This window comes from Emydura macquarii, unplaced genomic scaffold (assembly GCF_026122565.2).
Source record: "Emydura macquarii macquarii isolate MOO-44397 ecotype Brisbane River unplaced genomic scaffold, CSIRO-AGI_Emac_v2 contig_3295, whole genome shotgun sequence".
NCBI lineage: Eukaryota > Metazoa > Chordata > Testudines > Chelidae > Emydura > Emydura macquarii.
This window is the reverse complement of record NW_027133432.1, coordinates 429,353-453,776: the sequence shown is the minus strand read 5'-3', so window position 1 is coordinate 453,776 and position 24,424 is coordinate 429,353. Positions and strand designations below refer to the sequence as shown.

The 24,424-nt window shown below is 41.6% G+C and overlaps 1 protein-coding gene across 4 annotated transcripts in view; it reads right to left on the bottom strand.

Moving 5' to 3' along the window:
• SMAP1 (small ArfGAP 1) overlaps positions 1-24,424 on the bottom strand; it is a 292,144-nt gene that overhangs the window by 140,169 nt on the left and 127,551 nt on the right. For all 4 annotated transcript variants that reach the window (XM_067532658.1, XM_067532659.1, XM_067532657.1 and 1 more), the window contains one exon: positions 15,289-15,369. In XM_067532658.1, coding sequence (XP_067388759.1) covers positions 15,289-15,369 — 81 coding nt within the window. The remainder of the gene's footprint in view (positions 1-15,288; positions 15,370-24,424) is intronic.

Here is a 24,424-nt window from a genome sequence, read left to right as displayed (position 1 = left end):
ATTAACTGGCAACAGAGATATAGTTGTGACCCTGATAAAACAAGGGCCAGCTCTGGCCAAGGCCATAGGCAGTAGCTAAGAACTGACAAATTCAAAGCTCACCTGTAATGTTAGTTTTGTTCAAAACGAGCATTAGTTTTATAAGAATGTATTTAATGTTTCGACTTTATGAAATGCTTGTAAATTGCTAAATGCATTAATTTCACTTGTAATGTCTGTATTCCATGCTATAAGGAAATATGTAAGTTTTGCTTAATAACTTTGAAAATGTTTACTCTGAACTTTTGAAGCCAGGCCCGGCAATCATCCCCAGCACCCGCCCATAAAGGAGGCTTATCAAGATTAAGCAGGCCATTAAGAAACATCACAATACAAAGGATTGGTGAATGGCACTATCACATCTTGGACATGCTAAGTGCAAGGGAACTGGAAGGCCAAGTGTAAAATATTAAACAGGGTCATGTTGCTGCATAATTCCCAGCGTATGCCCACCCCTCGCACCCCCACCCACTTGGTGCTAACAGTAAAACCGTGACCTGACCTTATTAGGGTGCAGCTGTTTTTGTCAGGATGTAGTTGTTATGCTGCTACCCCCCCCCATAAGAAAATCGCCTACGCACCCCAGTGCCTATGTTGTTCTCAGATAGCTTTGTTGCCCACCGATAATGGGCTATGTATCCCGTGCCATAACAGCTCTACCCAAAGCCACGGGCCTCGTCATAGTCTGGCACGTACTAATGTATATCCCTCCCCCAATCCAGAGCTACCAAACTTGCAACGTATTCCCTAGTATAAAAAGGGGTACGCCCCATGCCGAAATTGAGAAAGCGTTCGCCAGTTTGATCACCTGGACCGCCCCACTTCTCCCGTTCCCGTACTCTGAACGCGAATCGTGAAAGCCGGCCCGTACCGAATGATATGCTACGACTCCTTCTCTGTTCCTAGTGGTGAGATATAAAAAGTAACTGCTTTGCCTGTTTCTCTACCTGCTTTATATGATAATCATTTAAGCTACGTATTAAGTATTACAGCGTGTACCCCCCATATTCCTTAATAAAATTTTGTTGTATTATCCAACTGACTGATTATTGACTCTGGGGGATCCATAACCTGTCGCGACAGGTCACAAGAAAATTTTTCATCTCTTTGCTGTTTGAACTCTCATAGGGCCAGAGACACTAAACTGAAGTGAGAGATCCCCCAGGACAATCCCTGGGTTTGTCCTGAAAGAACTAACAGATCTACAAGTGTCACACTTAGGCTATAGATTTCAATTAATTTGTGTGTATATAATTGGTTGCTTTAATCTGTAAATAACCCTTTTCTTTTTCCTAGTTAATAAACCTTTAGTTAGTTTATTACAGGATTGGCTACTGGTATTGTCTTTGGTGTAAGATCTAATGTACCACTTGTTCTGGGGTAAAATGACTGGTCTCTTAGGACTGGAAGCAACCTGAATATTTTGTCATTTTTGGTGTAAGTGACCATTTATCACTAAGTCCATCTTGCCTACATGGCAAGATAGACTGGAGAGCCCTAATGGGACTATCTGTGACTCCAGGTTAAGACTGTTATAGTGATCTAGGAGTTCACATTTGTTATTAGGTTGGTGTAATCTAATTTTAGAACATACCACCAGTTTGCGATGTCTGCCATGTTTTTAGCAGTCTGTTCTGACGTAGGCACTCATGGTTGTGAGCCATAGTCTCAACATTAGCTTCAACGTGGGAGTGATCTGACCCTCTCTATATTAAGCATTTGATCAGAATATAAATATATCAACTGGCACTGAGACTGACAGTACCCTATTACTTTTTGGGCTGACAGCTAATCAAAACTTTTGGTTTAATATTGTTTAATCAATCTAATTATTTGATATTAACACTCTTTAATTTGATCATTTTATATGTATTTTATACTTTTTGTTCATTTATAAGTTTTAAAAATATACAAAAACAGAAACCTACATGGACCAGAATTTTCTCCCCCAAACATCAGGGTCAGACTTGAGAGGTACATAACAGAAGTTTATGACCTATCTAGCAGTAGTCCACAGAAACTGCCCATATAGTCCTAAGGTAGCACTGACCAGACATCATCTTCCTCCTTTCACAAAACACACTGAATTATCCAACAGCACACCTCGCTGCCAAATAGAGTTAGCTGTCCTAGTCCAAGTGTACGACTCTCCAACCAGGCTTGGGACCTAAATCTATCAAAGCATCTCTTTACCATCTGTGACTCATCAAGAGAATTCTGCTCTACAGGGGCATCCTGGAAAAGCCCAGAATAAGGGCTGGTTTACATTCAAATTTGCATCAAAATAATTAAATAAGTTTTAATTCACACTTTTTGTTATTTCAGTGAAAATCTGTGAGTAAACCAGTCCTGAAAGCTAGACATTAAGGATAAAACATTCTCAATGGTAGGACTCAGCTTCAGAATCAAAGATCAGACCTTAGCCCAAGCTCAATCTTATTCAGGTCAAAACACAAGAACATATTTTTTGGCCTCAGCTTTTATCCAATAATCTACTTTTAAAATGGTCTGTATCTGTCAGATATGATAAGAGGAAAATAAGATAGAGAGGAGGAAAAAAAAACCCTTACATTTGCCAGAAGTGGAGAGTAATGTGAAAGTTGCTTGGGTTGCTGATAGTAATGGGTTATATTCAAATGTACTTCTGCATTTAATCACCAGTGAACTTTTATGTCACGTCAAGGGTGCCTAAAGTACATGAGTAGGCACTCTTGAGAATATGTTGTGATATAGCGAGGGCAGAGGGCAGTAGGAGAGTGCTGGAAGGAAGGTATGTAAGCCCCAGAATGCTCAGGGCTCTGTTCCAGCAAACTAACCAGAAGTCATTAGGGGGCAATTAGGAGCAACTGAGGCCAATTAGGCCCAGCCAGGTGCTTGATAAAAACCCTCTGCTCCAGATAGACAGGGTACAAGCTGGGAGGAGTAGGAGTGCTGTGCTGTGTGGAGAAGGAGGAGTAGTGCAGAGTTGTGTGAAGGAGCAGAAAGGAGTGCCAAGAAAGCTACTGGGCCAGGAGGGGAAAGCCTACCCCTGGCAGGACTGATTACTCTCCCAGGCACAGCGGCCTGGGTAAGGCATCCCAGTCCCAGATGGCAAGGGAGCAAGGCCAGAGGCGCCAGAAGGACAAAGGGGGGAAATTAGCCCAGGGGAAAGACTGCAGCTGTGTATACGTGCCAGCAGCACAAAGCTGCTATTCATAGGGCCCTCGGCTGGGACCCGGAGGAGCAGGCAGGCCCGGGTCCCTACACCTTTCCTGGGGAGCCAGGGTAGCTGGTGACATCCTGGCCCACTATGAAAGGCAAAAACGCAAAATCCACTAGGGTGAAGCCAGCCATTTGCCACAATGTATACACTGAAATAGTGAAATAATACATCATGAACATGATTTTGCCTTTGGAAATCTGTTTTGCTAACAAATATGCCCAGTGCTTAAATATCATTGTGACAGCCACTTTAAAAAAAGTTTGCTTTAGGAAGACAGAGAGATAATAGATTAAATGAAGTGGAAGCTCAAGAGCCACTTCTTGGTTCTTTGTGCTTTCCACACAGTCCATCGTCACTAGCTCTCTGTTGTTGTATCAGGAACAGCAGAAGGATATTCTTTTGCTATGGCAGCAAGGAGTTGAAGTTCTCTTTACTGGGCTCCAACAGTTGGAGTCAATGGAGAGCACAGAGGCGAAGTTTTCAAAAAATGTACAAAAAAATGGCCACATGATATGTTTCTTTTTTTGTCAAACAGATTTTTTTCCTCAGTATATGATGTAATCTTTCTAGAGTCCAATTAGATGTCTAATCAACACAGTGTATAGTATTTTAATGTATCCATAGATAAACCTACTGCCCCTGTGTGTAAAGCTAAGTGCTTTTCAAATATAATTTGAAATAAAATTCTGTTTATACAACTTCTGGTCATTTTTCTAAGAAAATGAAGGGTTCAAAACATGTTATTTTGTAAAAATAACATGTAATAGTAACCGAAGAGATCCATCCACAATATAGACTTTTAAATTGGACATAACTTTATAGAGATTTGACCATTTATATAAATAACTTGTTTCTGTAAATACAGTTTTAGCGCTTAAATTAATTCAGACATTTAAAAAAAAAAATCAGATTTTGACTACTATTCACCTGAAGCAAACATCTTACATTTATATTACTTTTTAAAGTCATTTAAAATATGGTTATAAAAGAACACTATACAAAAAGAGCAGAACTAGTAAAAACAAAAATATGTCAACTGTCATAGCTATATCATTTATAAGGGAAGTGTTTTAAGGTCCTTCTAATTCTTTGGTGACTAGATCCTAAGTAGTTTACGTTTTAAACAGAAAGATTCCCATAGGAAACTCTACACTTTATACCAGATGTCTAACAGATGACTAAATCTACTAGTCAGCCACATATCCATATTAATGATAGCTGGAGGGGGCATTATCTAGGGATAACACCCAGATAATAACCCCTACTTCCCTTTCTTTGAAGTTGGAGTCAGAGAAGACTGCTAGTATTCCTACTAAGGTGCTAAACCCAGTCTTTACTCAGGGATCCATTTTCCTATCAACACCCAGCTAATAGAAATCTGATAAATGGCAATCCCTCTCACCATTTGATTGCAAGATAGGAGATTAAGCTACTTTATTGAAGACTCAAATGTATGGGATTGGATGAGGGATACAATAGCAGAGACAAACCCCTTGCAAAAGTCACAAAGCTGAAGGTGGCATAGAGTAGCGAAGACACCACCCTCCCAATCACATCATCAAGGCATCTGTAGAAGGAGTAAATGAAGTAGTGGCCTCCCATGTATACTGATAGGAGCAAGAGAAACTACGGAACTGGGGAAGGAGCTTGAAAGTTGATCAGACACTAGTAACATCCTGTCACAGAACAACCTGGCTGCTACAAGAGCATGGAGAGAACCTTCTGCTATTTCGCCCCTCCACCAGGCTTCTGGCTGCTGCAATGGGAAAATGTCTGCTAGTCTTTCCCTTTCACAGGAAAGTGCTCTAGTGACTGCCTTTGCAGCTTTAGCTCATAATAGATCTCGTAAACTCACAGGACTTCTGTCAGTATCATTACTGCCACAGGGTTCTAAATAGCTGCATAAAACTGATAAGTTTCTGGCCACTTTTCACGGTGGTGCAACTACACAGAGAGGAACAGAAGGAGGCACTGAACCTGTCTGACTGCAGACTTTGGAAGATCCATGTGTGTATCAAGTGTAAGACTCTTTGAAACTGTAGGAGTTAGAAACATTTGTTTTTAAATGAAAGCTTACAGTTTGCTGAATTTATAGAACTCACCTGGAAAAGATTCCTACTTACACTTGCAATGGATTTTTAAGCTTTGAAATCTTTAATTTGAATGTGTTATTGTATCCTCGTAATAAAAGATCTGTATTTATACAACTACGGAACATGACTACCATAACTGGTATTTCTGAGGACTGGCTGTCCCTTGGAAATGCTATGTCCCTTGCCAGGTCTCAGCCCTGAAGCAAGCAAAATGAAGAACAAACAACCCTGCTTACTGATTTTAGAGCATAGTTCTACTCCAAAGTCAGCCTGCAAAAACAATGGGATAATGGATACTCCATGACAATTACATCTCAAAGGTTCCAAGAGTAAATGTTCTCTATTTACAATTTAAAAGTTGTTTTTCCATAGTTACCAGACCTGCAAAAACTCAGCCTGAGATTTGAAAATAGCTACATGGATTGGTAAAGATGCATGCACTGATAAAAATTCTGTGGGCCAATTTCTGTTCTCAGCAAGATTTAAAAAGTTACCACAGGGATAAGTTTGGCCATGCAAGTGAGACTTCATTAAGAACTCTGATAATTTTGCTTAAACTAGAATAGACTCCACCCCACTTTCCTAGTCTCAGTGCTGTTTAAGATGAGGTCGGTCAAAACTAGTGGAACATACACAATGAGAAGAATGTAAAACAAAACCACTTCCAAGCACTTTGAAATCATTAACATTTTGATTTTCACAATACAACTGTATCTGCCATCCTTGGGGATCCAAACATTTTAAGAGCTGAGGAAGTTTTGCCAGTCTCATGCTAAAGATCTAAGACAAGGAGTATTTTGACAGACAGTATTTTTAGAGAAGGGGAGATTTGTGCTGGAGCAATGATCCTTTGAGGATCAAGAACAAAAGCATACAGTCAGTGCAAGAGTCTCAAAGCCAATTAGGAAATCAAAGTGTAAAAGGTAAGTTACACCACACAACTTATTTATATCCTGACATTTCTTCAAAGTAAAGGTAATGTACTTTAAAGCTTGATTGGAGGCTTTAAAGCTTTAACAGACTGAGAATTCCCCCAATGTAGCCAAACACGTCAATGCTCAAAGACCCTTGAGACTATAAGGCCTCATTACACAAAGCAATCAGCAACATTACTAACATATTTTGAAACAACAGCATTAACTTCAGCACTTGGCTTTGTTCGCCTTGTTCCCACAAACTAAAAAAATGAGGTAAACCCAAGAGAAATGAATACAAAAAATCTTGTCATTAACTTCTGGATCTTGAACCCTGCTTTCAAGAAAATAAAGTGCTCTCTCCCCCCACAACTTTATACCCACACATTTCAACCCTGACATGAGTTGTATATAGTGTTGTTGTAGCCATATGGGGCCCTGGTCTTATGGACCTGAAGAAGAACTCTGTGTAAGCTCAAAAGCTTGTCTCTCTCATCACCAGAAGAAGTCAGTCACATAAAAGATATTACCTCACTCACCTTGTCTGTCATGCGTTAAATTAAAGGCCTACCCAAAACTAGCAGTCAAAAGTGTTAATCCTGGTGTAAAGGGTACAGCAGGGTACAGTACCTGATTGAGGTATACTCTCAGGAGATTTCCCTCCATCAGCTAACGTTAAAAATACACCTTTTTTCTTGTGAAAGCAAGGCCTAGGAGTAAACTGTGATGATCTTCATATATGATATGATATTTTCTCTCCTTTATCATCAACTTGGATGAGTAGTGAAATAAATAACTATACTGTTATTTAGAGTACCATCATTGGCATCTGATTTGGCAACCACTGAAATGAACAGGGTAGTTCATATTTTAGAGCTATTGTTTCACATATACTGCAAATTCAGGGCATGTCTACACTACAAAATTTTGCCACTGCAAAGTATGTTGGCATAAACCCACTACAGTTAATATATAGCTTGTGCTCGTGCCTACTTGGCTTCTTGTGTCGCCAGTGCGCATACAGACCAAGAGTGCCCCATCGGTAGGTATCCTGGTGTGCAACTTAACCGTCTAGCGCACTGCCTTTTGGCAAGTTTTGGCAATGCATGGTGGCGCAGAAACAAGAAGCGCACGGATGACTGTGGGGTCAAGTTCCCATCATGCAATTTTCCATTCCATAACTTTCGTGCCTATTTTGAAAATGTTATGAACCTGTGCAGGTCTTGTTGCTGTCCACCATCTCTGACAGAAGCATGGAGCCTGCACAGCTCTACACTGTTGTCATTGGCATTACAAGCACGAGATCCACAATCCTCCAGTATTTGGAGAGCCACAAGAAGAGATGATTTCCTACAGGGCAGATTGCAGTGGGACATAGTGAGAACCAATTCAAGATTGTTGGTGGTATTCATGGAACAGCTGCATGGTGGAGTGTCATTTCAGGACCCAAGAAATGAGCACTGACTAGTGGGATAGCATCATAATGCAGGCTTGGGATGATGAGCAGTGGCTGCAGAACTTTCGGATGCACAAGGCCACATTCCCGGATCTGTGTGCTAAGCTCACCCCAGCCCTAGAGCACAGAGATACCAGAATGAGAGCTGCACTGACAGTGGAGAAGCGAGTGGCGATCACACTGTGGAAGCTTGCACACCAGCTTGCTACGAGTCAGTAGGAAATCATTTTGGAGTTGGACTATTGGGGCCATTAAGGGTCTTCTGCTATGCAGCACCGTGACTCCCAGCAATGTGCAGGACAAAATAGAATGGATTTGCAGCAATGGGGTTCCTGAACTGCAACGGAGCAATAGACTGCACACATCTCTCTATTTTGGCACAGATCACCTTGACCCAGAACACATCAACAGAAAGGGCTATTTTTCAATGGTTATGCAAGGGCTGGTGGATCACTAGGAATTCATCACTAATATCAGTGTTGGTTGGTCAGGGAAAATGTATAATGCTTGCAAGTTTAAGAACACAGGACTGTTCAGAAAACTACAAGCAAGGACATGCTTTCCTGACTGGCACATTAACATCAGTGATGTTGAAATCCCAACAGTCATCCTGGGGGACCCAGCCTCTCTCTTACTCCCCTGGCTCATGAAGCCATACATCAGCCACCTCAACAGCACCAAAGAAAGTTTCAACTACCGGTTCGGCAGGTGCAGAATGACAATTGAATGTGCTTGTTTGTTTGTTTGAAGGGTTGCTGGCATTGTTTACTCACCAGATTAGATCTCAGTGAAAAATATATCCCAATGGTTATAGCTGCCCGCTGTGTCCTGCATAGTATCTGTGAAGCCAAAGGGGGCAAAGTTGACATGGATAGAGCTGGGAAGGTGGAGTGACTGTATGGTGAATTTGAACACAAGGGATATCAAAAGAGTGCAATGAAGAACTATATGGTGTAGGGAGGATTTGAAACGGCACTTTAATGGCGAGAGATAGTCATGCATTGTGGTATAATGTGTTCCACCCAGCTCTTCAGTTTGGGTTCCTCTTAGGGATTGTGTGATGCTTGGTGCACATCTATGAATAAAACATTAATAATGCACCTATTAATGTTGTGGTGCTTGCTGTATATTTATGGTTATTACACTGTTTGTCATTAATCCTATAGATTATGTCATAGTGTACTTTCACTGCCACCAGGCATTCTGTAGCATCTGTTGGGAACTAATGAAGAAGAATTATTTTCCAAACAAAAGAGGTTTATTGACTAATGAAAATACCACACCAAAAAAAATTCTGTACAAGTTAAAAGTAAATACATTACATGAAATGGTCTGAAACCACTGAGATTCTGGAAGAATTTCTTCCACAAATGGAAGGAGGCGGTTGGCAAGGATAAGGGCAATGACCTTCCCAGCAGTGGCCAACAAGGAGATGCCGAGGTAATTTCCGCAATCAGCTCTGTCCCTCTTCTTAAAAATGATAATCAAGGCATCCCTTAGGATGGCTGGGATTTCTTCCTTGATCCAAATTTTAAGGATGAGGACATGAAGCTGATACGTAAGTTGTTCTCCTTCTCCTTTGAAAATCTCTGCAGGTATTCCGTCAACACTGGCTGCCTTATTGTTCTTCATTTTTCTGATGGCACTCCCAGCTTCTGCCAGGGTAGGTGGAAAACCAAGGTCTTCTCTGATTGCTTTTTGCAGGATGTTATTTATCTTATCTTTAATCTTCATCAGCCATTGAGTCACAGTTCAGGAGATCCTGGAAATGTTCTTTCCAATGAGCACTGACGGATTCTCTGTCCTTCAGGAGTATTGTTCCATCTTTTGATCTTAAAGAAGGATAGAGGCCTTGAGTGCTAGAGGCATAGACAGCTTTGATAGCGCAGAAGAAGTCATGAGTGTCACGGATGTCAGCAAAATGTTGGATTTCCTTCAATTTCTGAATCTACCACTCATTCTTCAATTCCTGCATTCTTTGCACGTCTGACTTTGTTTGCTGATGTGCATTTTTCTTAATGGCAGAATTGATGTCATTCTGCCAGGCACAGAAAGCTTTCTATGTTCTGTCGATAAAACCTTGAATGAAGGTCTGAAGTCAGTGTAATATTTGTCAAACTAGTCTTGATGTTTCCTGGTCTTGTATCCTATGGTATTTTCACAGGATAAGAGAACAACTGTCGAGTCCTGTCCTGTGTTCCTCAACTCCTTCTGGGTGCTCTATTAGTAATGTGTCTGTAGGAAGGTGCTGTGGCCTTCCCCGGAGTTTGGACCCAAGGAAGGGCTGCAGCGACCCAGCTGGACCGAAACAGTGCCAGCAGGCAAGTCCGCCTGGCAACAGAAGGGCCGGGATGTGATAGGGCCCAGCAGGCCAGTCTGCCCGGCAACCGAAAGGCTGGGCCGTAATAGGACCACCCGGCCACCCCAACCAGGAACAGCAGGGCAGAGTCTCTACAGGAAGGGGAAGTATAAAAGACATGCCCCAGAGCTCAGAAGGAAGACGACCACCGTCGGAGGCAAATGTGCTGCCCGCCGGCTGAGGCCTAGACCAGATTGGAGCCGAGTCGATACCAGGGACACTCGCCTCCCAGATCGGAAACCCCAACCATTCCCTGATTGTACCTCAGGGCCCAGAGACTGGGTAGGGCCTCCGGGTCCCGGATGGACCAGGCTACCAGATCCCAGTGACTGGGCCGAGCCCCCTGAGCAACCCAGATGGAAGATACCCCCTGAGGCTGGACGGGACCTGGAGGAGCTGCCCGACACCAAGCCCCCAGAGGCTGGGAAGGACCTGGACCAGTTGCCTGATGTCGAAGAGTCCCAGGGACCCTGTGACCTGGAGGAGCTGCCCCTCGCAGAGGAGCTCCCCGACTTGCCACCAGTGGACGAGGAGAGAGTGGCGGGCCTACCACGGACCGAGTACCCCAGTGACCCCGAGGACTGTGTATACGGGGAGGAAGTGGCCCAGGGACAGCCATAGACAGTGGCTGAGACAGGAGCAAGGCCCCGTCGGCGTGTTGCGGCAGGAGCCCCACCGACTCAGTGGCAACGCCTTTGCCACTGCAAGGGCCCTGGGCTGGGATGCAGTGGAGATGGGTGGGCCTGCGTCACCCCCCCCCTTCCCTAGCCACCCCGGGAGAGCCTACTTCTCCCTACCGCTACAGATAGTGGATCCACTGCTTGCTCGCCCACCCTACCTGAGGACCTGGACTACGACTCATACGGAGAAGCTGTTCCCCATTTAGAAGGCGCTGTGGCCTTCCCCGGAGTCTGGATCCGAGAAAGGGAAGCAGCGACCGAGCCAGATCAGACGGCCATCCAACAGTCTCATTCAGGAGTTGCTGAAATTCTCTCTGCTTGTGTGGGTCCTTCAAGCACTCGTTTATCTTGAGCCTGATCCGCTTCCTTTGCATTCTACGTTTGGGAGCAATCCTGATGACATGCATGAACGGATGAGGCGGTGGTCAGTCCAACAGTCATCAGTGCTAGTCATGCCTCTCGTAATCAGGACACCCCGGCGATCACGAGTCCGAACAATCACATAATCGATCAAATGCCAATGTTTTGATCTAGGATGCTTCCAGGATGTCTTGAACTTGTTCTTTTGACGGAACAGGGTATTTGTGATGACAAGTCCATGTGCTTGAGCATATCAAAAGAGATGCTATGCTGCAGTTCTCCATGGACAGCAAAGAGAGCAGAACCTGGGATTATTGAACCTGTGGGCCCACAAGTCTGCAGCATCTGTGTTTGCCAGAGAAGCTCCATTATCCCCTGGTGCAGCTCCCTCTCCTTCTCCTGATGGGCCACCCAGCCTCTCTCTTGTCCACTCTTTCCCTCTCCATACAGTCTGTTATTCATCCTCCAAGCCCTCTGTTCACAGTCTGATGCAGCACTGGTTTGCAGGATCCCTCAGAACATGTCATCCCAAGCCTTCTTTTTTCTCCTCATCTGATTTAGGCATTCCACATGAATGGGGGGTGGGAATCCCTCAAGGCCACAATGGCGAGGGAAACAAAGGCACAAAAAACTCAGTTGCTATTCATGTCCCAAACCCACGTGGGCCAGTATGCTGCTAGCCTGTTTACTGCAATGGTGCCTGGTGGGGGAAAGTGTCCTACCACAGAGGAAGAAATAAGGTTGGCATCCCTAGAAATCTTTGGGAGTGGATTGCAGAGTACCTCCACGAAAGTGTCATTGAGATCTTTCAGGGAGATTCAGGGGACATCCCTGTGTACATAAACTGTTCTTCATGGGAGGAATGAAAAGCAGATACCAACTCTAGCTTTCTTTGTTCTTACCTCTTCTAATATGAATAAATTAATGAAAAGTCAATAACTGTGTCAGGCTAAGTTGGGTGCGTAACGGGAAATAAATTTACACACTTACCTTAGGTTACTTCCCCAGCATCCGGCTTGCCCTTGCTAGATTGATTGGACTGCAATGCAGTCCAATCAAACAGGTTCTGGCTCGTGGCATAGGTGCAACTCCTGGTCACATGTCCCCCGCCCTCTGCCTCTTTCTCCTCCATCTCCTCCTCATCATTGGTGTTTAAGGCAGGGGCATGTGACTTAGGATCCTTGGAGAGATCCACGGTGGTATGTGGGTGGTAGTGGGGTCTCCCCCATGCATGTCATGTGGCTCTTTGTAAAAGCAGCCAGTCTGCAGCTCGGTACCAGATCCATTGTTGGCCTCCCTGGCCTTCTGATATGCCTGCCACAATTCCTTTGCTTTCACGCAACACTGTTGCTGATCCATGTCATACCCCTTCTCCTGCAGCCCCAGTGCAACCTGCTCCTAGATGCCCAAGTTGCTACAGCTGGTCTGTATCTGTGCTTGCACATCCTATTCTCCCCACAGACGGGAGACATTGAATCTCCTGGGCCTGCTCCAGATCAGGATGCATCTGGAATGTGTAGCTGGCATAGTCAGTTGAGCAGTTGCACACAACAACAGAGAGCTGATATAGCTGTGCACACCAAGATGCATTACAAAAATCTGCAGGATTTTAAAGGTGTGCGTGCGTGCATAGCTTACAGTCTACAGAACCCCTGAGCAGTAGAGTTCAAAATGGTGACCACAGCAATCAGCATTGGGCATTGAGACAGCTGCTGGAGTACTGTTAGGGTTGACATTGGTAATGCAGTGTCTACACTCATTCTCTGGCAAACTCAGTACATCAACCACCACTCAATGCTGCTTGGGGAGACGGTGTTACTACGTCAACATAATGGAGAGATATTAGTAGGAGGCAAATTTTAATGTAGACACATGCACAATTAGGTTAATGCAAAGCTTCTTATGTTGACCTAATTTTGTAGCATAGACGAGGCCTCAGGCAGAAACTGCTTTTCTTGGTTACATTCAAGTCACATTTCCAATATGCTTCACAACAGCTAACTTTTTTTTTTTTTTAAATAACAGATGGAGAATAATCAAGAAGGCCAACCCCATACATTTTGAGAAAAAATACACAAAACCACTACTAGAGGACAACTTAATGCAATCGTGACTGGAGACATTTGTTGGTGACTTGCCAGTACAGAAACAGGCAAAATCTTGAATATCACTATGCAAGCAAAGCAAACAGATTTCCTTACTTAAATAGTGGTTGGAAATAGATTTATCTTAATACAAGGACAGAACCATACCATAATTTTTAAACTAAAGCCTTGAAAAATACATCAAACAACAAGAGCAAAAGAAAAGTACTAAGTGGGTGAATAAGTAAGAATCTGTGCTACTGACAGGTTTACAAAAGAATGTAATTAATCTTCTCTTCCCCACCCCTAGCTCTGTTAGTTGTATTTTACTTTTTTATTACTGTCCATAAAGATATATCTTAGTATGCTGCCATGTTCAGTAAAAAATATCCTTCTCACTTGCATTTCAGCTACCTGAAATATCTTAAGAGAAGCTCATGCAATGATACCAATGCATTCGGATATCTGTTTTTCAGCTTTTTTGTTTTTAAAGCTTTTGTGAATTTCTGATATCAAAATGCTGGGGTATTATTCATGGAAGATAAGTAACAACATTACAAAAAGTTAGACAAGTGAACACTCAAAAAACATACTTTAATTATATTAATAAAACAAGAGATGAAAAATTATATTTTTATGCAGCTATGAGACACTTCATTGCCACAGGGAAAATAAACTGTCAGACGCTCCAATGAAGTATAAATAGTAATGGACTACACTGCAGGATAAAAGTTCTCAGAATATGCTAATTGATTCATGTCATCTGTGAAAGACATCTGTCACAAGAGAAAGCATCTTTACAAATACTTTCAAAGAAATGTATTTGTCGAATTTTTATATGAAAACAGATTTGACATGAAAACATACCTTAGTCTGAAGTGTAGTTCTTTTGATAAAGTTAACAATGAGTTTTCATACAGCCTTTGTAAAAATACATTGAACTGATGTGGGTTTTTTTGAGAGTTGTTCTATTAGAGTATTTAGTCAGATGTACAGGAAAGATTTATCTGGATTAGAGTTATTTAATAATCTTTCAAAGGATAAACTGTAGATTCCGGTATCAAATTTTTCACTTATTCATTTATAACTATCTCACTAAATGATTGAGCACAGCATCCAGTAAGTTTATTCTTATAAAGTACATAGTAATGTAAACATAGTCTCTGTTAAATAAATATTCAAAATGTGCATAGATGGGCAACAATCTAAAACTTTGTCACTGCATTATACTGTTCTAGCTACTTTATTTCCTTGCTACAATAAAATTAAACAAAGTGTTCTTAAATACCTACTTTAAGAAGTCATAGAAATTAGAGAGATTAGGGAAGAAAGTTATTACATCTACTCCATTCCTCTGCCAGGATCATTTCCTACAAACTAGTTATTTGTATTTTATCCAACCTAGTACTAAGAGCACTTAGTACAGCAGACTCCACTAATTCCCTTGCACAATCTGAAAGACCTTGATATTCGGAATATTATTCAGATAGTCAGTATACTTTCATGAATAAACATCATCCTAGTTTTAGCTATTTATGTCACTGAATAATTCTTCTCCTTTTTTGGTGTTCACTTCAGTTATTTGTTCAATCCATGACAAAGTTCCACAACATACTGTAGCAGTGAATCCGTATATTATTATTATATATAATTTCAAAAACATCTCTGCTGCAGCTAAAGACCACAGTTCTCATGGTATGTAAATCTGACAATAGTATAGACCTCAGTTTAAAAAAAAAAAAAAAAAAAAAAAAAAAAAAGCTCAATTTGCCTGAGAAAAACCCAGCACCTATAACCACAAGCAAGTATTTTTTAAACCTTAACCATCTATGTCTAATTTTTGTCAAGTTATTTTATTAGCAGCTTTTAATTAACATTTGAGTAAGTATCCTCCTTTTGCTGTACCACCAAATGGATAGAAAGCTACTTGCCATTGTCAGTCTTTGCAGATAAAACAGTCACTCAAGTACTCATGTTAATTTGGACTATTATTCAGACATTTATTTATATTTCAAATATATTTAACTAACTCCAGGCACAGTACATGGCCTAGTACTGTATTTATTTGTAAATTAATAGAAATAAGGTGAAGTAGGGTTACCTTTTCAGTTCCTAGGGGTTTCAATGGTTTTTCTGATTCCCTCTCTCTCTTCTTCTCATCTTTCTTTTTCTCCTTTTCCTTCTGTAAGAGAAAGAGCATATTACTTACCAAGAAAAAAGTGTTTGCAAATAAAACAAACTTAAATTTTAAAAAGTCATGCTGAACATGAATGAAAGTCTTCAAATAAAATATAAAAACTGATTATAATAATTTTACTTTAACATTTTCAAAAATTATAACTAAGATGTGTACTTTCCTCATGTGTGTTACAGTAAAAGTCCGTAGTCAGTATGCTGTCTTCCAGTGTTGCAAAGAGAGGTTACCAAACTCATACAAAAAAAAAAAAAAAAACTTATCTAGTTAGAGAGACAACTGGTTTCAGGCCCAACAGTGAAGTTTTCTACACAAAGATGTTTCAGGACACTCAAAATTTAGTGTTTTTTTTTTTTTTTAAACTTGTATCTAACAGAGGCACACACTTCATTACACCTGTGGCTGAGGCTATGGCTACACTGCTGGCAGCACCGCTGGCAGTGTAGGATCTATTTAGCCGGTTCAATTGAGCAGCAGTAAAGACTTGCTCAATCAAACCCAGAAATCAACTCTGTAAATCCACTCCGGCAAGTAGCATAGTGCTGCGTCGACGGAAGGGCATTTGCTGTCAGCGCAGCGCAGTGTAGACATCGCTGTAAGTAGATGTTAGGAAGTTGACGGGAGATACGCAAGACACTGTACGTAGCTTGCATGTTTCCCATCGACTGCCACCAAAATCCGTGGCCAGCGTAGACCAGGCCATAAGAAATGATAACTAAGATGTATAACCTGAGTTCAGAGATGACAATTAGAGCAATGTTAATTTCTAACTAATACAATTTTATTCAATTTCTCCATACTCCCCAATCATTTCCCTTATTTTCCCAGCAGTTTGGCACCTGCAGCAGTCCAGAAAGAGCTTTCCCAAAGCTTGCATAAGTCTGTCTAGTATAAAGTTACAATTAGGGCATAAGATATTTGTGGCCCCAGATTAGAATAAAGACATTAATTTGGGGGGGGGGTCTCACTGTCACTAAACAGCCTTGCTGAAGTATAATCTTTCAGTTATGAGGCATAACAGTATAGAATGACCAATAATCCTATTTTAAAAAGTCTTCAAGTATAGCCAATGCTGAGACATTACTGAGTTTTAACTATTTGCAAAGTTTGAGGTGCCTGCATTATTCTCTTAAATCATTTGGGACAAGAAAAGGTGTGATATTGGGTGCTAAATTTTTTAAAGGACTTACTTTAAAATTAATTTTAACTTAAATAATTTGCTTGTGAATTCTCCAAACTCATTCTGTACTCAGAGCAAATGCTATAATTTTGGGAAGATATATACCATGTTGTTCACACTAAAACAGTTTGAAATTTTGAAAAGCACAATTCCCATTTCAAAAATGGCCTTAGGCACTAAGGAACTTAAGAACCTAAGGTTATGTCTACACTGACAGTGGCAAATTCGCCGCTGTCAGATCAACTTATCTGGATCAACTGAATGGTCAGTGAAGACCAGCTCAGTCGATCCAGAAATCGATGTATTAAGACCACCTCCTCAAGTGGTGCAGTGCATTGAAGACGGAGGGCAGAAGAGAAGCACAGAAGTCAACGGGAGTTATGCAAGTTTTTTGCATAGTTTGTGTAACTCCAGTCGACTGCCGCCGAATCTCTGAGGTAAGTGTAGACAAGCCCTAAGTCTCCTTTGACATAAGACTCAGGCTCTTAAGTCAGTTAGGTGCTTTTGAAAATTTTGCCTAAAACATCTTGTCCCCAAAGTTTACTAATACAGTGTCAAATGACATGAAAAAAATCAGGCTTAAAATTAACCATCTTTTATGCCTGTAGTACATGGCATTAATAAGCTTAGGAGCCTTTAGGGTCTGAATCTTGCACAAATGATACCTATGAATCACCGAATGCCTTTATGCGCATATGATGTTCTATAATACTTGGAAAAGGGAACCAATACTGTACTGTTATGCATATAGTGAAACCAAAAAAAAGATTGTGTTGCATTACAGTACAGCACTATAATTCTACTACCTTAATTGACCTTGATTATATCAACTTTCTACTTCTTCCTCTTCCTCCCATCCCCTAACATTCCATAGCGAACTACCACAAAATGACCCAGTTTAATCTAAGCCGCGACCTCAAATATTATTATGCATTAAACAAAACTTTATGCTAGACAGGGCTATGCAATCCTTGGAGAAGCTGTTATTAGATCGCTACAGATGCCAAACTGCTGGGAAGATATGGGAAATGAATGAGTGTATGGAGATGTGGGGAAAGCAGTGGATGTGATATACCTTGACTTTAGCAAAGCTTTTGATACGGTCTCCCACAGTATTCTTATCAACAAGTTAAGTAGTATGGGTTGGATGAATGGACTATAGGATGGATAGACAGCTGGCTAGATCATTGGGCTCAATGGATAGTGATCAACAGCTCGATGTCTAGTTGGCAGCTGGTAACAAGTGAGTACCCCATGGGTCCATGCTGGGGCTGGTTTTGTTCAACATCTTCATTAATGATCTGGAGGATGGGGTGGATTGCACCTTCAGCAAGTTTGCAGATGACGCTAAACTGGGAAGAGTGGTACATACACTGGAGGGCAGGGATAGGATACAGAGTGAGTTAGACAAATTAGAGGATTGGGCCAAAATAAATCTGATGAGGTTCAACAAGGACAAGTGCAGAGTCCTGCACTTAGGATGGAAGAATCCCATGCACTGCTACACACTGGAGATCGACTGGCTAGGCAGCAGTTCGGCAGAAAAGGACATCGCGGTTACAGTGAACAAGAAGCTAGATATGAATCAACAGTGAGCCCTTATTGCCAGAAGGTTAATGGCATATTGAGCTGCATTAGTAAGAGTATTGCCAACAGATTATTCCCCTCTATTCGGCACTGGAGAGCACTCATTTGGATTACTGTCGATTACTTGGACCCCCCACTACAGATAGGATGTGGACAAATTGGAAAGAGTCCAGCAGAAGGCAGCAAAAATGATTAGGGGGTTGAAGCACATGACTTGAGGAGAGGCTGAGGGAACTAGGCTTGTTTAGTCTGCAGAAGAGAAGAATGATGGTGGATTTGATAGCCTCTAACTACCTGAAAGGAGATGGAATTAGTCTGTTCTCAGTGGTAGTAGATAACAGAAATAGGAGCAATGGTCTCAAGTTGCAGTGGGGGAGGTCTAGCCTGGATATTAGGAAAAGCTTTTTCACTAGGAGGATGGTGAAGCATTGGAATGAGTTATCTAGCTAGGTGGCGGCATCTCCACCCTTAGAGGTTTTTAAGGTGCAGCTTGACAAAGCCCTCTCTGGGATCGTTTAGTTGGGGTTGGTCCTGCTTTGAGCAGTGGATTGGACTAGATGACCTCCAACCCTAATCTTCTATGATTCTATAAGATACAGATATAGTGTGTGTGTCTGGAAATGGTACCATATCTGCCACCTCCACTGTAAGTAACTGACTGATCTCTATTTCTGTGGACAGCACCTTCAGGAGAATCATTGACATCTACACAGCACCTCACAAAACACAACCCATAGATGCATGTCACACATGCAGCAACACCAGATCAAACAGGAGACAAAGAGGAGGTGCAGCAAGAGACAGACTGAGAGAAGAGGCTGCAGTCTTTTGCAGCCATATCAGATCAGAGAGAAGTACTGGGAAATGCAGCTGATCGTTTTCCCTTTTGGAGAGGCACGTCATGGTGCTGAAGAGGAAAGTATATGTACTCTGACAAACCCTATCTTTATTCCACTAGAGGTATGCATGTGCTCCATACACCTGGAGTCAGAACTCTTGAAAGCTGAGTTTCTGGGTCCATCCATGCATCCCCGCTCTCCGCATGCCGGCAACCAAAGAGATAAAGGGCGAAGTGGATTACCTGCCTCTCCAATACCTTCTCTACCACAATTCCAAGAATGATCCAAAACAAAGGGGAAGGACAATGGATAATGAAACACAGATGGGGACCGCACATCTCAAAGAATCTCCAGTTACCATAAGGTAAGTAATCTTCTCTTATTCTTTGAATGCCTGTCCCTATGGGTATTCCACTGTGGGTGACTACCAACCAGTACTCAAGGAGGAGGAGGGTGTGAGGATGCAGGTTGCAGAGCCATTTGAAGGACCATTGTCCCAAAGGATGAGTCAGTGGAAAAATCCTGTATTAGCACATAATGCCTCTCAAATGTGTGGATGAAACTCCATGTACCTGCTTTGCAAATGTCAAGTAGAGGTACTTCTTGAAGCAATGCCATTGATGTTGCTTGTGCTCTTGAAGAATGAGTCCTAAGTCCAGGAGGGGGAGAGAGATGTGACAGCTGACAGCAGAGTAAGATACAGTCCAAGATCCATTTTGTGATCCTCCAAGAGACTATAGCTTGATCTCAAACTCCTTCAGCTACGGTGAGAAACAGTCCGCACAATTTTCTGATTTGCTTTGTCCTTTCTAGGTAAAAGGCTAAGGCTCATCTTATGTCAAGGAATCAAAATATAAGAATGGCCATACTGGGTCAGACCAATGGTCCATCTAGCCCATTATACCGTCTTCTCAAAGTGGCCAGGGACAGATCATTCAGAGAGAATGAACAGAATAGGGCAACTAGCGAGTGATCCATCCTGTCGTTCAGTTCCAGTTTTTAGCAGTCAGAGGTATAGGGACACCCGGACCATGGAGTTGCATCCTTGACCATCTTGGCTAATAGCCATTGATGGATCTATTCTCCATGAACTTACCTAACTCTTTTTTGAACCCAGTTATACTTCTGGCCTTCACAACAAGTTATGGCAACAAGATACACAGGTTAACTGTGCGTTGAGTGAAGTAGTACTTCCTTATGTCTGATTAAAATCTTCTACTTACTAATTTCATTGAATGACTCCTGGTTTGTGTGTTATGCGAAGGGGTAAATAACTCTTCCCTGTTGACTTTCCCAATACCATTGCTGATTTTATAGACATCTAACATACTCTCCCTTAGCCATCGCTTTTTTAAGATGAATATAGCCCTAATCTTTTTAGTCTCTCCTCATATCAAAGGTGTTCTATACCCTGATCATCTTTGCTGCCCTTCTCTGTACTTTTTCAAATTCTAATATGGTTTTTGAGATGGGGCAATCAGAACTGCACACAATATTCAAGGTGTGGGTGTACAATGGACTAATAAAGTGGCATGATATTTTCTGTCTTATGTATCCCTTTCCTAATGATTCCCAACATCCTGTTAGTTTTTTTGACTGCTGTTATATATTGAACAGATGTTTGCAGAGAACTATCCACAGTGACTCCTAGATCTCCTTCTTGAGTGGTAACCCCCATCATTTTTCATGTATAGTTGGGATATTTTCCAGTGTGCATTACTTGCACTTATCAACATTAAATTTCATCTGTCATTTTGTTGACCAGTCTCCCAGTTTCATGAGATTCCTTTATAACTCTTCGCAGTCAGCTTTGGACTTCACTATCTTGAGTAATTTTGTATCATCTGCAAACTTTTCCACCTTACACTCTTTACTCCCTCCTTTTCCCTGATCATTACTGAATAGATCGAACAGCACTGGTCCCATTACAGATCCTGGGGAGATCCCACTATTTACTTCTCTCTATTGTAAAAACTGACCATTCATTCTTATTAAAACCAGTTATGGATCCATGTGAGGTCCTTCCCTCTTATTCCATCGCTGATTGCTTTGCGTAAGAGTCTTTGCTGAAGGACCGTGACAGAGCTTTTCTGAAAGTTCAAGTACACCATATCAACTGGATCCCCTTTGTCCATATTTGTTGACCCCTCAAAGAATTCTAATACATTGGTGAGACATGATTTCCCTTTATAAAAGCCATGTTGGCTCTTCCCCAACATACTGTGTTCATCTATGCATATGATAATTATGTTTTTACTATGGTTTCAACCAAATTGCCTGGTATCAATTGCCATGATTGCCTCTGGATCCTTCTTTTTAAAAATCAGCATTGCATTAGGTATCTTCTGGTAATAGACCCATTTAAGCAACAGGTTACATAGCACAGTTAGTTGTTCTGAAGGCGCTCCAATATGAAATTGCAGAACTCTTGTATGAATACCATCCAGGCCTGGTGACTTATTACTGTTTAATTTATCAAATTTGTTCCAAAACCACTTCTACTGACACCTTAATCTAGGATTGTTCCTCAGATTTGCCACCTAAAAAGGATGGCTCTCTCACACATCCTATGCAGTGAAAACTGGTGCAAAGAATACACTTGGCTTCTCTGCAACTGTCTTGTCATCCTTGAGAGCTCCTTCAGTATACTGATCATCCAGTGACGCAACTAATCGTATGGTAGGCTTCCTGCTTCTAATGAACTTTAAGTGTTAGTTTTTTTGTCTTTTGCTAGTTGCTCTTTAAATTGTTTTTTGGCCTGCCTAATTATACATTTACATGACTTGCAGAGTATATGCTTCTTTCTGTTTTCCTCAATAGGATCTGACTTTCAATTTTTAAAGAGCTCTTTTTGCCTCTAAAAGCCTCTTTTACTCTTCTGTTTTGCCAAGATGTCATTTTTTGGTCCTCTTCCTGGGGTTCCCCCCCCCCCTCTTCATTTGGGGTACTTTATTACAGTGTTTTTCAGTAGTCTCCATGCAGCTTGTAGACATTTCACCCTTTTGATTTTTGTATAGTTCCCCTTTTTTAAGTTAAATTGTACAGCGGTGGGTTTCTTTGGCATTTTCTTCCATACAGGGATGTTAAATTTAATTACATAATGATCACTATTACTGAATGGTTCAACTATATTCACTTCCTGGACCAGATACTGCATTCCACTTAAGACTAAATTAAGAATTACCTCTCCCTTGGGGGGGTTGAAGGACAAGCTGCTCTAAGTAGTAGTCATTTATAGTGTCTAGAAATTTTATCTCTGCATCCTTTCCTGAGGTGGCATATGACAGTAGTTGAAATTCCCCATTATTATTGCATTTTCTGTTTTTGTAGCATCTCTAATCTCCCTAAGCATTTCACAAACACAATCACAATCTTGGTTAGGTGGTCAGAAATATAGTCCTACTGCTATGTTCTGATTATTCAAGCATGAAAATTCTATCCATAGAGAATTTATCGTATTGTTTGATTCATTTAATATTTCTACTATATTTGACACACAGTATCATCCTCCCACCACCCAGCATGACATGCTCTGTCATTCCTGTAAATTTTGTACATTGGTATTACTACATCCCATTGATTGTCCTTGTCCCACCAAGTCTCTGTGATGCCTATTGTATCAACATCCTCATTTAACAACAAGCATTCTACTACACAAACTTAGTATTAAGGCTTCTAGCATTTGTATACAAGCACTTATAAAATTTGGTCATCTGACTTCCTCTGATGTAACTGAACGGGACTCTTATTTGTCTGTTTCTCTTCAGTTCCTACCTGTACTTTATCAACTTCTATCCTCTTCTTTTTACTAATATATCGATTATCCCTTTAATAAATCCTTCCCCAATGAATGTTTCTGACCACACCACGTGCTCCTCCACACCTGCCAGCTTTCCCCCAGCTCTTAGTTTAAAAACTCCTCTATGACCTTTTCAGTTGTACAATCTGGTTCTGTTTTGATTTAGGAGGAGCTCATCCTTCCTGTAGAGACTCCTCCTTTCCAAGAAGGTTCCACAGGTGCTAATAAACCTAAATTTCTCCTCTCAAGCCCATAATTTCATCCTCGCATAGAGTCCCTTCAGTTCTGCTTACGTTTCTGGCCCTGAGCACAGAACTGGAAGCATTTCAGGGAATGCTATCATGGAAATCCTGGACTTTAACCTCTTACCTAGCAGTCTAAATATGGCCTCCAGGCCCTCTATCTTTCCTTTCCCTGTCTCACATGGTACCTACGTGCACCATGACCACCAGCTCCTCACCAGCACTATATAGATATCTTCACACCCAGCAGGTAATACACCAGGTGGTCCTCCTGGTCATCACAAACCTAACTGTCTATATTTCTAATAATTGAATCCCCAATTACTACTTCCTGTCTCTTCCAAATAACAGAGGTCCCCTCCAGCAGAGGAGTAGCCTCATTTCAAGGCCATCATAAAATCATCTAGAAGAAGGGTCCCTACTATTGGATCATTTCTCTCCCCTCCAGCTTCATGTTCTACTTCCCCAAGACTTTCATCCTCCTCAACAGCACAGAGGCTATCAGACAGGGAGCAGAACCGCTCTGCTGTGTCCCTGAAAGTCTCTTAGCTCCTTCAGGTCAACCACGTTGGTCTCCAGAGACTGTACTCAGTCTCTGAGGGCCACGAAGTACTTGCAACAAATGCACACCTATGCCAGCAGCCCAAAAGGTAGGTAATCATATATGTTGCATTCAATGCAGTAAACAGAATACCTCCCCCACTCTGCTGCTCGACTTCTGCCTGCATTATTTTTCCTCTTGCAAGGTTTTTTTTTGTTTGTTTGTTGAGGGACAATTATTGGCTCAAGTTAGAGTATGTTTGATAAGTCTGTCTGCCTCTTACACTGCCTTTCTAAACTCCTTTGGAAAATTCCCCTTTGCTGCTTCTGTTTGCTAGCTCAGTGAAGTCTCCTTTCCTTTTCAAATGAATGTGGTTTCAGAAAAAACAGAGTAAGTGGATTGACTGATCCAGATGAAACTCCAAAACAATTCTGGGGATGAACTTAGAATGTAAATTCAATAAAGTTTTGCCTCTATGGAATATGATGCATGGCAGATATGCCATCAGTGCTTTGAGCTCACTCACCCTCCTGGCTGAGGTGATGGCTACCAGGAATGCAACCTTCATAGACAGGAGAGACATTGAACATGTAACTAGCAGTTTGAAAGGTAGCTTGGTGAGCACCGAAAACAAACAAAAAAAAGGTTTAAGTCCCATGGAGGAGTAAGTTTCGTTAGTGGCAAAAAGATTTCAATTAGGACCTTCCAGAATCTGGTAGCTGGTGGGTGAGCAGAGTTGAGTAACCATATGAAGGTGGGCGGTATGCAGGTGGACCTCTGAAGAGTTGATGGAAACACCAGATGTTTTGAAGGAAAGAATAGTTCAGAATAAGGACATATAAATTACTGTTGCGC